Here is a 13,984-nt window from a genome sequence, read left to right on the forward strand (position 1 = left end):
TGGCAGTGCAGAGTGGTAGTGCAGAGTGGCAGTGCATAGTGCAGAGTGGCAGTGCGTAGTGCAGAGTGGCAGTGCAGAGTGGTAGTGCAGAGTGCAGAGTGGCAGTGCAGAGTGGCAGTGCAGAGTGGCAGTGCGTAGTGCAGAGTGGCAGTGCAGAGTGGCAGTGCAGAGTGGCCGTGCAGAGTGGCCGTGCAGAGTGGCCGTGCAGAGTGGCCGTGCAGAGTGGTAGTGCAGAGGGCAGAGTGGCAGTGCAGAGTGGTAGTGCAGAGTGCAGAGTGGTAGTGCAGAGTGGTAGTGCAGAGGGCAGAGTGGCAGTGCAGAGTGGCAGTGCAGAGGGCAGAGTGGCAGTGCAGAGGGCAGAGTGGTAGTGCAGAGTGGCAGTGCAGAGTGGTAGTGCAGAGGGCAGAGTGGTAGTGCAGAGTGGCAGTGCAGAGTGGTAGTGCAGAGGGCAGAGTGGTAGTGCAGAGTGGCAGTGCAGAGTGGTAGTGCAGAGGGCAGAGTGGTAGTGCAGAGTGGCAGTGCAGAGTGGTAGTGCAGAGGGCAGAGTGGTAGTGCAGAGTGCAGAGTGGTAGTGCAGAGTGGCAGTGCAGAGTGGCAGTGCAGAGTGGTAGTGCAGAGGGCAGAGTGGTAGTGCAGCGTGGCAGTGCAGAGTGGTAGTGCAGAGTGGCAGTGCAGAGGGCAGAGTGGTAGTGCAGAGTGGCAGTGCAGAGGGCAGAGTGGTAGTGCAGAGTGGCAGTGCAGAGTGGTAGTGCAGAGTGGCAGTGCAGAGTGGTAGTGCAGAGTGCAGAGTGGTAGTGCAGAGTGGTAGTGCAGAGTGGTAGTGCAGAGTGCAGAGTGGTAGTGCAGAGTGGTAGTGCAGAGTGCAGAGTGGTAGTGCAGAGTGGTAGTGCAGAGTGCAGAGTGGTAGTGCAGAGTGGTAGTGCAGAGTGCAGAGTGGTAGTGCAGAGTGCAGAGTGGTAGTGCAGAGTGCCTAAAACACATTGCCATTTACAATGCCATTATCTCTAACTTAAAACAAACCCGAGCCCTAATGCATTCCTAATGCTTGTTTAGATAGGGGGAGACAATCTCTTATTACTTTTCCTTAGGTTGGACTAGGTGAAAAATGTTCACAGACATGTAAGGTTCAAATCACGTATAAGCAACCAGAAGACCACAAGAGAAAATTCCAAAGGGCTACATGTCATTGCTGTCAGCTTCTGGGACCACTGCAGGATTTCCTAACATGTTAAATGGTGGCTGGTGGCTGGCCACACCACAAATTAAGTGAAGTATTCAGTATCTTTGCATTGTTCTCCACTTACAGAGTTCAGATACATAAACACTGTAAACATATCCTTAAATTCCCCAGCTGTACGACAATGGATCTGGCCATGCAAAAAGGCTCAGGTAAACAAATGTTGCAGAGGCGTAGTGCAGAGTGCAGAGGCGTAGTGCAGAGGCGTAGTGCAGAGTGGTAGTGCGTAGTTCAGAGTGGCAGTGCAGAGTGGTAGTGCGTAGTGCGGAGTGGCAGTGCAGAGTGGTAGTGCGTAGTGCAGAGTGGCAGTGCAGAGTGGTAGTGCGTAGTGCAGAGTGGTAGTGCGTAGTACAGAGTGGTAGTGCATAGTGGTAGTGCGTAGTGCAGAGTGGTAGTGCGTAGTGCAGAGTGGTAGTGCGTAGTGCAGAGTGGCAGTGCAGAGTGCAGAGTGGCAGTGCAGAGTGCAGAGTGGCAGTGCAGAGTGCAGAGTGGCAGTGCAGAGTGCAGAGTGGCAGTGTGTAGTGCAGAGTGGCAGTGCGTAGTGCAGAGTGGCAGTGCGTAGTGCAGAGTGGCAGTGCAGAGTGGTAGTGCGTAGTGCAGAGTGCAGAGTGGTAGTGCGTAGTGCAGAGTAGCAGTGCAGAGTGGTAGTGCGTAGTGCAGAGTGGCAGTGCAGAGTGGTAGTGCGTCGTGCAGAGTGGCAGTGCAGAGTGGTAGTGCGTAGTGCAGAGTGGTAGTGCGTAGTGGTAGTGCGTAGTGGAGAGTGGTAGTGCGTAGTGCAGAGTGGTAGTGCGTAGTGCAGAGTGCAGAGTGGTAGTGCGTAGTGCAGAGTGGCAGTGCAGAGTGGTAGTGCGTAGTGCAGCGTGGCAGTGCAGAGTGGTAGTGCGTAGTGCAGAGTGGCAGTGCAGAGTGGCAGTGCAGAGTGGTAGTGCGTAGTGCAGAGTGGTAGTGCAGCGTGGTAGTGCGTAGTGCAGAGTGGTAGTGCGTAGTGGTAGTGCGCAGTGCAGAGTGGTAGTGCATAGTGCAGAGTGGTAGTGCAGAGTGCAGAGTGGTAGTGCGTAGTGCAGAGTGGCAGTGCAGAGTGGTAGTGCGTAGTGCAGAGTGGCAGTGCAGAGTGGTAGTGCGTAGTGCAGAGTGGTAGTGCATAGTGGTAGTGCGTAGTGCAGAGTGGTAGTGCGTAGTGCAGAGTGGTAGTGCGTAGTGCAGAGTGGCAGTGCAGAGTGGCAGTGCAGAGTGGCAGTGCAGAGTGGCAGTGCAGAGTGGTAGTGCGTAGTGCAGAGTGGCATGCAGAGTGGCAGTGCAGAGTGGTAGTGCAGAGTGGCAGTGCATAGTGCAGAGTGGCAGTGCGTAGTGCAGAGTGGCAGTGCAGAGTGGTAGTGCAGAGTGCAGAGTGGCAGTGCAGAGTGGCAGTGCAGAGTGGCAGTGCGTAGTGCAGAGTGGCAGTGCAGAGTGGCAGTGCAGAGTGGCCGTGCAGAGTGGCCGTGCAGAGTGGCAGTGCAGAGTGGCAGTGCAGAGTGGTAGTGCAGAGGGCAGAGTGGCAGTGCAGAGTGGTAGTGCAGAGTGCAGAGTGGTAGTGCAGAGTGGTAGTGCAGAGGGCAGAGTGGCAGTGCAGAGTGGCAGTGCAGAGGGCAGAGTGGCAGTGCAGAGGGCAGAGTGGTAGTGCAGAGTGGCAGTGCAGAGTGGTAGTGCAGAGGGCAGAGTGGTAGTGCAGAGTGGCAGTGCAGAGTGGTAGTGCAGAGGGCAGAGTGGTAGTGCAGAGTGGCAGTGCAGAGTGGTAGTGCAGAGGGCAGAGTGGTAGTGCAGAGTGGCAGTGCAGAGTGGTAGTGCAGAGGGCAGAGTGGTAGTGCAGAGTGCAGAGTGGTAGTGCAGAGTGGCAGTGCAGAGTGGCAGTGCAGAGTGGTAGTGCAGAGGGCAGAGTGGTAGTGCAGCGTGGCAGTGCAGAGTGGTAGTGCAGAGTGGCAGTGCAGAGGGCAGAGTGGTAGTGCAGAGTGGCAGTGCAGAGGGCAGAGTGGTAGTGCAGAGTGGCAGTGCAGAGTGGTAGTGCAGAGTGGCAGTGCAGAGTGGTAGTGCAGAGTGCAGAGTGGTAGTGCAGAGTGGTAGTGCAGAGTGGTAGTGCAGAGTGCAGAGTGGTAGTGCAGAGTGGTAGTGCAGAGTGCAGAGTGGTAGTGCAGAGTGGTAGTGCAGAGTGCAGAGTGGTAGTGCAGAGTGGTAGTGCAGAGTGCAGAGTGGTAGTGCAGAGTGGTAGTGCAGAGTGCCTAAAACACATTGCCATTTACAATGCCATTATCTCTAACTTAAAACAAACCCGAGCCCTAATGCATTCCTAATGCTTGTTTAGATAGGGGGAGACAATCTCTTATTACTTTTCCTTAGGTTGGACTAGGTGAAAAATGTTCACAGACATGTAAGGTTCAAATCACGTATAAGCAACCAGAAGACCACAAGAGAAAATTCCAAAGGGCTACATGTCATTGCTGTCAGCTTCTGGGACCACTGCAGGATTTCCTAACATGTTAAATGGTGGCTGGTGGCTGGCCACACCACAAATTAAGTGAAGTATTCAGTATCTTTGCATTGTTCTCCACTTACAGAGTTCAGATACATAAACACTGTAAACATATCCTTAAATTCCCCAGCTGTACGACAATGGATCTGGCCATGCAAAAAGGCTCAGGTAAACAAATGTTGCATAAAACTTTAGAGGCAGTGTCTAATTATAGCTAGGACTTCTGATCTCTGGGCTAAAACATTAGTAGAGTCCTCCCTTTGTAGAGAACAGTGTGAGGCAGGGTCAACGAGTCCGGGCAAGAGATGATGATGTACATTTTTCCAAAGTGCTGTTGCTAGACATTCTAAAGAAGTCAATGGCAGCTTCTGTGGCTCACATAGACATGCATTGCTCTCATGCATAGCGGGGAGTTCTCAACTTCTGCCCTCTCCGATTCCCTAGACGCAAGTAATGAGCTAGAGAAGATGGGCCACACGACCATAGATCTCAACTGGTGGAGGTATTGCACCACCAAGGAGAGACTTAAAACACTCTCTAGAGAAGGCTGAACTTTTCCACCAGGGCAGACCTAAGATAACCATACAACTGCTTTGCATCAGGAAATTACAGAGTTGATTAGACACTCAACAGACATATTTATATAGGTTTTTAGAAAAGTGTTACTCCCTTGAAGGTGCTGTACCTAATCTTCCTAATGGAATAGGTAGAAAATACACATACCAATCTATCCATTCAGCACATTTGGAGGAGGATGAATAATTGTTTACTGATCCCAAAGACAACAGTAGGTTTTAGTTAATCTTTCTCCACAAGGAAAACTCCACTGCAGGCTGAAAAGTATTCAGAATGGATGGCACAATCCGTGTTGTTATATTTCCATATGCCATTTGCGGTTGCGGAGTTAAAAAGGGTCTTGACAATACTGAGCTCAAGATTTTCTTTTTGATACTGAGTTTGAGATCTATTTATCATCACACAGCATGTTTAGCGATGAATGTAGTTTGGAACAGCAGTATGCCAAAATCGTCAGACTTAGTGCCTGTGTGTATCTCCAAAGGATGCCATTATTTCAGTTGCTGAGCCAGCTGTCCCTGGTACTCCAGCTTCACTGATTTGAGATTAGGTGTTTGAAATTATAGACTTGGGTCCATGTTGTTGATAGGGTGCACCCTCTGGTACAACGCATGCTTTTACCACGCATGCCTTTACAACGCGGTATTTACAACGAATACCTTTACAACGCATAGTGCTTTGGGGCGCTGGATAGTGAATAGTTTAATTTACTATTCCAACTCCAGTCCCCGTGGATAGTAGGGAAGGTGTTGGATAGTAAATTAAATCTATTCCCTATCCTAGAGCGCCCCCCCAGCGCAATGCGTTGTAATGGTTTGCGTTGTAAAAGTTGCGTCGTAAAGGCACTGCGTGGTAAAAGTTGCGTTGTAAAGGATGTTTCCCCTGTGCAACAGCGCACCTTTAACTTACTGCAGAATGGGTCCTACCACAAAGAATACACCATCCACAGTGCAGCTGCAAATACGTGCCTGCCCAAGGGTCAGCGCATCAGTGAAAGGCGGGCTGACAGTTTGCAGACACCAGTCTGCCTTCAACTGTGCAGGTGGCAATCAGCCTGCATTTCAAATGAGGGTATAGATCCCTCTTTGAAATGCAGGCATGTAAAGCAAGTGCCTACATGGGGGAATCCTCAAGGATCCATTGGACCCACTTTCTCCCCTCTCAGTGGTCGCCTTGGGGTATGGTGGCACTGACTATGAGCCATCGCGGTGTCACACACTTTCAGTGTGGTACTTGACAGCTCCTTTGCCTAGCCACCAACGTCTTTAATACAGCACAAGCAGAAATGCAGTGTTTGCATGAGACTATGTTCCCATGCAAATGAAGGAATGCCCTCGAGATTGCAGTGGCATGGTCTGCATTAATAAATAGCCGTTTTATAATACCTGTTGAACCCCATGGAGACTGTGTGCAATATGGCCCTGTTCCAGGCTGTCCAAATGTAATGATGACAGATGCCAGCCTTTGCAGATGGGTGTCCACTCTTTATTCCTTTCAGGTTCAGAGTTTGGCATTAACAGCAGAGCACCTGGATGTGGAACTGGGAACAGTCTGCAGCAGTCCTCTGTGCTAATCAGATGTCTACCACTTATACAGGGAAAAAATAATGATTTAAATTGATCGGGTCACCAATGCTTACTTCATTATCAAGACATTAGGTTGTTGGTTAGTCCTGGAAGAGGTAACCTCACCCCTCCACTAATTTGCTTAGGGGGCATGGGTATTGGGCATTTTGGCCCCAATGACTGAGTTGTTTTCACAGAGTCTTCCTACCAGAAATGTAGGGGTAAGTTGCAGCTCAATCTCAAGAATGGCACAAGTACTCACAGAAAATACTTTGTGAATTGGCACCTCTATCATTTCTATGTTTAAGGACCATGCTATACTCTTACCCCCAGATGCATCAACAACCCAATTTGCGATTCCTTAATAGCGAAAAATACCGATTTGCTATTAAGGAATAGCAAAATGGAATGCATCAAGAAATGACTTAAAAAATAGCGATTTCTTAAAATTCCTTAATTGCGACTCGCAAATTGCGAGTCGCAATTAAGGAATACCTCCCCATTCATTCCTCTGGGCCTAGAGGCCCATAGGAATGAGTGGGAAGACAATCTCAATTTGCTAATCGCAATTAGCGATTCGCAAATTGAGATTGCGGTTTCAAGGGTGCAGGGGTGTCCAAAGGACACCCTGTTGCACCCCTGAAATTGATATGTGCACATATGTTGCTGTGCGCAACATGAAACTTTGAAAAATGCACTTTAGTGCATTTTTCAAAGTTTTTGCAAATTACCATGAAGTTGTCCTTCATGGTAATTTGCGTGCCCTATTAACGAATTCGCTATTTTAAAAACTTTCATGCATTGCATTTAAGGAATCTCAATTTGAGATTCCTTAAATGCAAATAATCACAATTTAGCGATTTCTAAAATTGCGATTTTTGCATTTGGGATGATGCATCCCAAATTAAAAAATACCGCTCGCAAAGGGGCAGATTCTGATAATCTGCCCCTTTGCGAGCGGATTTTTGTTTGATGAATCTGTACCTTAATCTACTATTCCCCTGAAAGCTAGCGTTCTGTAGAAGGTCCCAGACAAGCATGTCAAACGTAGGTCTGGCAGGAGCTGCTCCTTTCCACATTTTGAGGATGACTAATGACTGTTTAAATGACTTTCATTTACATTCAGAAATGCATCTTATGTGATCATTCTGAACATCTGACATGGATCTTGCCTTCTTGGCATTTAGCCTGGACACTCCTGTTCTAAAAAAAGGATTGAAGCAATTTTGGTACCACCTGCAGAGGCATCTGCCTGAGAAGTGTACTGAGGCACTTACAGTTATCTCATCTACATTTTTGACAAAGAAGGCAATTCAGGATTACAGGTAGATTTTTTTTCAGAGTGATGCTCATTTTGAGATCTTTAGCCACAATTTTGGGACAACAATTTTGGTTTGGAATTCCATAGGAGTAGAGCTTTTTTTGTCCTATCTGTCACCACTCACATGCCACAGCAATCCAGGCTTATTAAGAATCCTGTAGGGATAAGCCAGAGCTTAGTTGGGAAGGGTTTAAGCATCAGAGTGTTGTGTGTTGTCTTTTATTCCAAATTGTATGTAATTCCCTTAATGTATTCTGTTCCCTATTGGACCATTCATTGAACTACAGAAGGAGATTCTCAGAAATCTTCTCTTCCATTGAAGTTCAGTAACACGATCCTCGAGCATATCTGCACAGTTGCCTTATAAAGCCAGCCTCACCATCTTTCTTTTCTGATCTATACAGTCTTTATTCTTCTCAGTACAATACTGGTAAAACACAAGCGTGGCTTCATGACATTTTTATAGAATTGCTAACTCATTTTCCAGTCCCAATCCTGGTCAGTGAGTGATGGAAATTCTCTTTGCTTTTTAATTTTTTTTAACAATTATCAGAGACAAACATTGAAAACCCTTTCAGGGAGACGAAGCTGATGTGAGGTTCCTACAGTCCATTTTGGTTCAGTAACTTGCAAGAAACAAGGAGCAAATCCATAGGGCTACTCAGGCAACTCTTTAGATGAATGCCTTGCAGATTCTTCCAGCATGTTCCATCAGTTAATCAGTACAGATGATTTTCTAGGGTCGGCTGCAATGCTCTTCAAATACTGAGGCCTATGCAACCTTTAGGTTCTCAGTACAAACATGTTTGTGTTTAAAAGAAAGAAGGGATAGCTGTGTGCCACCCAGTATCTGTGAAATCCCCATCATTTAAAAAATGTTTGTCAGTTATTGCTAGAGGTGTACATGTGTATTAGCAATTGTCCAAGAAAAGTATTCCAAATGTTTTCAGGGACAATGTGCTGATGTGATGTTCCTTCAGTCAATTTTGGTTCAACACTTTCCAGGGAATTAAGTCTACATTCAGATGGCTCCCATCATCCATTACGTTGAGGCAGAGCAGATTTGAGCAGACCAATTCACAGATCTGTTATTATGCACACGTGAGAGCCCTGCCCCTGCAAGCACTCTGGTGTATGTAGTATTCTCAGTACAATATTTTCAATATAAAGGGGGGCTTGGAGCTACTCAAGTGGCTAGGAGAATATGAGTAGGTGCAGCTCTGCTGTATCACAAGCCTTTTCTCATAAAGGTAGTGTTTCAAATAGGGACAGGTTTATGCACAGTGTTGCACCTGCTTTCCATACTGATTAAAATATGATCTCTTGTTGCTCTTTGTGGTCAGGTCTTCTTTTACTGGGAACAGTATGCAGATCTGGTTGGATGCTCGCTGGAGTCTGTAGTGTCATCTGCACTACTCCTCTAGTTTATGAAGCATGCGCCTGCCTGCTCAATATTTTTTGTCCTGTCACTAAGGACTAGAAAACATTCATATCTATTATCCCCAAAAATAAATTGTGCTTCATGAACACCATCCATTCCTTCCCAGTTAGCCTCTCTTGGGAGCAGGGTCACGCCACTCCAACAGCTGCCTTGTGTGACAAAGTTCAAGGTGTGCCATTTGAAGATGGTTTAAAGTTGTTACATTGGTAATCACCAATACAACATCTGCCATTACTGGCTTCTGGTGGACAAGGTTTGCCTGATGGACTTACGTTTTAAGGTTTCTATCAGTTTACATAAATCGAGTTTTCATTAAAAAAATGGCTTTACAGTATTTTGATGGTTTTGTTTAATGTAATAAAAAGTGTTGACTAATGTTAAGGTGCGACTTTGGTATGCCCTCTCAGTATAAACATTATTCGGATGAGGTTGCATCGGGGGAGAGTAACACAGGATTACTGTTCAGTGCTACTCTTTCTCATGAAGGTCTCAAGATGTTCTCCCACTCACTTCCTAGATATGGGTTCTTCAGTCTTTAAAGATACTAGTTGGTGATGGGGCTTGGTGATTAGGGCTTCTTAGTAGTCACCTAGAGCGAAGGAAACTCTAAGATCTGGCTGTGTACATACCCTACAAATGTGAAGGCTGGGATTAGGAACAGTACAATTCAGAGTAGAGAAGATAATATGTAAATCCCAAATTTAATATTATCATTTACACTATTACTTTTGAAAGAACAGCTCAAGCACAATGAAAAGGTCACTAGAATTTACTATCCGCACTGAAATAGAAACACAATGGCAGCTACTATCGTTGACAGTCATTCATTTTGTGAAAGGTATTTACAAATATATTGCACATCTTAATTGCATGAAATAATTTTATCTACCATAGAAAAATGAAAAGCTGAGAGAATTTTGCCAGAAATTTAATTTGTGAAAGGCTGGGTGATAATAGGTCTTGCAGGATCACAGACACAGATACTAGCATTGACATTATGTATCCTTGAAAGACTGCTGTTGGCACAGAACCAAATAAACAAAAAAATATGTTAACGTTGAATTTGGGATATTACTAAATTATCATTTTATCAAGTTAACTGGCTCTGACAGTCTTGCAGTTTTACTTTGGTCAGTTGGAAGGTGACAAACAACTGTGCACCTGATATGCATACACGTGTCTCCACGTTGATACATTCATATACACATGCTATCCATTTCAGATTTACTCATGAACATATCATATTACTGGCTGGCATTGGCTCTCTGGTATATCTGTAGATTTACCATTGGTCTGAACCCACTGCACAAACAGGAAAGCAATATCTGCCTGTAGCCTGTAGATTTATCATATATACTTTGAAAATCATTGCAGAAATTGGCTTTTAGGAACTTAAATGGAAGTACAAACACGAATTTCTAATGGCACATCTTAAGAAATTACTTTGTGTCTATATTAAATGTTATATATTTTTGGGTTTGAGTGTTAAAACATCTCTCCATTTGTCATTTGACAGTTATCACTTGCATCAATTTGCACTTATATTAAGTTTTTAAGTTAGAAGCATTCCTTATGCACCTATGGGCAGATAAATGTCTTAAGGGACATCAGTTAGGAGTAGGCAAGTGTAACAGGTGCTATCCATTGCTTGCACTATGCTATGGCATGGACCTTGCTACCTCTCCCTTTTGGGGTCATGCAGCCAGTTCCAGAAAAAAGTAAACAGAGGTTAAAGAGTCCTGTGTATTTCTTTCTGTAGTTTCCCCTCTTTGCCTTTTCTTTCACATCTCAGTAACAAATAGAGAAAGGGGGTGCTTAACTGGAGATGCTGCTGTGGTCAAAGAGTGTGTGAAGTCACTTATGCAACACCTAGCATTTTGGTGAATTAATATCCATGCCCTTCTTAATTTCGTCTTAAAACACTGTACTGGAAATACTTTGTTATGATTCCATATTACAAGAGCTACCTCAAATTTCATGATGCAAGGTCACCACACCACAAACAAAGTTCATGATTTGTGGGATTCAGACTATGATCCTCTTTAGGCCGCGATTCCGACACTGAAAAGTAAAGGATTTTCATCACATGGAGCATTCTGTTTCTTGGACCACTTTATGTCACGCTCCAAACGTCTCTAAAAAACCAACACCCAATGAGTAGTAGGAGGAAATATTACACTTTGTGGTGAAAGAGCGCAAATCAATAAGAAATGCTCAAACTATCTGCAGTCTGTGTGTGGCACAAGGCAAATGTGGAGTGGTTGCAATGCCTTGGTTACTATAAATGTTTGTCAGTTACAAACATATTTGCACAAAAGAAACATTTAAAATGTTAGTACGCATAAAACATTCCAAATGTATACTCGACAAAGAGAAATGGTCCTAAAATTCTTTATTAATTCCAAAAGCTTTTAACAGAAGTGTGTGAACCACAAAATGTAACACAATAATGCTGAACAGATTGATAATTATTCTTATCAATTTGAGTGGGTGAGAAATGAATATGACTGGTTTTCAACTAAGTGAATCTTATTTCCTAGTTTATCATGACTGGCAGTTATCCACAAAACCAAGATTAATGCATCCAAGTACCAAAGCACTGCATCACTACAACCCTTAACTGAATGCACCAAATACCACCCTCTTACAGCTAGTGAGCACTCAACTTTGAAGTATTATTATTTCTGTTAGAAATACACGCATTGTAAGTGTTCTGTACAGTTTCTAGCATGTTGAACTAACAATTGGCAGTTCTGTAAACACACACTTTAAAGAACTGCTTATATTCACATGCATGCATAGCAGTACACAACCGGTTGGGCTGGGTGACCACACGAATCCCTTCTTTTTACATAACGTGCTTATCAGTATTCTGTAACAGGAGCACCTATCTCATGTGCTACCGTTTTACAATTTCATTGCTGCGAATTAGTAAGAGGGACATTTTAAAGAAACATATTAGTTGAATGTGCTTACAATACACCTTTACACAGTGTTGTGGTTGTAAGTGGAGCAGGGACATGTGTATAACTGTAGGATGTGAGAAAATTCAAGTAGATGTGACATTTACAGGGATGACAATACATTATTCTTATGATAGCATTCCATAGTGTAACAAACATTTAATGACAATCTATTGCAGGAACAACGACAAAGCACACACAAACAGGAATATGAGAAGATGTAAGTGTTCTTTATATGTGTTTGGTGGCGGTGGTGGCAGTGATGTTAGACTCGTGTTGGGAGTTAGATAAGGTGGTGAAGCGTTGCTGATATTTTAGAAATGATTAACAGTAATGCCATGGCCTCACTGGATTACTGCCAATTGGACAGCAAAAATGATGTCCAGAGAAGGTCATTCTGGTAACTGGCATATTAGGATAGTATACTTACTAAATTATCTGACTATGGTGTTAAATAGATGAGTGAACTCCAGGCGATGGACACCTAGATATACCACCACTATACTGCATGTGTATATCATATTACTATAATATTGTATCCACTTCATGGGTCTGTTACATAACAAGTTTAGTCTAGGTAAGTAGATGCAGATATAAGAATAGTAATTATATACTTACCTTGTCAATATCGTGTTAGTGCATGCAATATTTTTGTAGGTTGACATTACAAACCTCGGCATAGTGTCATACAAAGGACTACGTTAAAGGACATATAGGATACTTTGATGCAACTCAGTGTATCCTCTACAGTGGGAATCACAAATTCCTTCACTGCATTTGTTATCGCTGTGTCTTCGTGGTGGTGTTTTAAGAAAATGTACTCGGCAAACGTTCCTTATATGATCTTTCAGCACTTACCTCATTGTCATGTGGAGGCAGCTGCTGTAAAAGCTGTTTGATTCTAGATTTCTCTCCGGGACTATTCACATAAGGCACCTTATCATCTGGGAGGCAGCTATAATACTGATGAACCTGAGTGATAAACATGCACTAAATATAACTTTTTCGTATTTTATTTTATTTTAAAAATTCTAGAAATTATAATGTAAAGAAATAATAGAAATGAATAATAACTGAATCAAAAACACTTACTACAAGCTAATACAGGCTACAAGGTTCATGGCAGTTAGGATGGCCTCAGTGAAAATATATTTAACAAATCAAAAGTTGCTAAAATGTTTGAACTGTTAAGCGGTGGATACCTTAGCTGAAACATGTTGTAAACTGTTCAAAAGACATAAGGTATCTCTTTCATTTTGCTATTTAAATGTTTCTCCCCGATAACTTACCCCATATGGCCCCGAAACCTAATGAAATCAAAAAAACTTTCTGCTTACCTCGGATCCTTTAGAACAGTCTCTGAAAATTAAGCTTCTATAAACTCTGGGCTATTATTTGTCCATATATGCTGAAGCACAGCAGGCCTATTACAATCAGAAACATCATGTACTTTCTAAAATAACCTGGAAAAGACATGATGCACCACAGTAAACTCCTTCCTCCAGCGAATCATTCATACATTTATATTTTACATCCTGTTGAAGTGCCAGTGGGATAAACAAGTGTTTAATACTCCTGCTACAGACATTTGTGTGCCACCTGAATGTCACAAGTTCAAATCCTGTTCCCTGGCTCAGCATGTCGTCCTCCCAAGGTCGAACAAATAAGAATCTTTTATCAATAGGCACACTTATAATCACATAATTATTGACCTGTACTATATACATATATATAGGCTAAGTGAGCAAGGGTATTCATTACCCGAAACGCGTCATGCCAGAAGTGACTTTTGGAGAGATAATAAACCTTCTTTAAATACTTACGAGCTGCTTGGTGGTCCGTGATTCTGTGGTGTTACGCCGGTGAAACAGAAGCTGTGTGGATATATATATATATACACATATATATATGTGTGTGATATGGGATATATATTATATATATATATATATATATATATATATATACACATACATACATACATACATTTTCGAACAGAGAACTAATTCACCGGCTGCAAGCTTGTGCTGTGTGGTTCCCCGCCGCCGCAGGTAAACGCGGCCGCCGAGCGGGAACTACACTACCCAGGATCCTTTGGGACGCCGCCTTCCTCCCCGGATTTCCGCGCACGGAGGCGCTTAAATTCCAGCTGCCCCTCCGGTGGAGCGGGGCTCACCAGCGAACCTTTGGGGGCATTTTCGAACAGAGAACTAATTCACCGGCTGCAAGCTTGTGCTGTGTGGTTCCCCGCCGCCGCAGGTAAACGCGGCCGCCGAGCGGGAACCACACTACCCAGGATCCTTTGGGACGCCGCCTTCCTCCCCGGATTTCCGCGCACGGAGGCGCTTAAATTCCAGCTGCCCCTCCGGTGGAGCGGGGCT

At 44.2% G+C, this 13,984-nt stretch overlaps 1 protein-coding gene across 2 annotated transcripts in view; it reads right to left on the minus strand.

The window, feature by feature from the left end:
- The window catches only part of PRICKLE2 (prickle planar cell polarity protein 2), a 257,614-nt gene that overhangs the window by 170,832 nt on the left and 72,798 nt on the right, over positions 1–13,984 (minus strand). Inside the window, exon 3 of one of the 2 annotated variants that reach the window (XM_078661544.1) lies at positions 12,465–12,578. The exons of the other annotated variant lie outside the window; for it this stretch is intronic. Coding sequence (XP_078517670.1) covers positions 12,465–12,578 — 114 coding nt within the window. The remainder of the gene's footprint in view (positions 1–12,464; positions 12,579–13,984) is intronic. 2 annotated transcript variants of the gene reach the window in all.

Source organism: Lissotriton helveticus, chromosome 9 (genome assembly GCF_964261635.1).
Source record: "Lissotriton helveticus chromosome 9, aLisHel1.1, whole genome shotgun sequence".
In the NCBI taxonomy this organism is placed as follows: domain Eukaryota; kingdom Metazoa; phylum Chordata; class Amphibia; order Caudata; family Salamandridae; genus Lissotriton; species Lissotriton helveticus.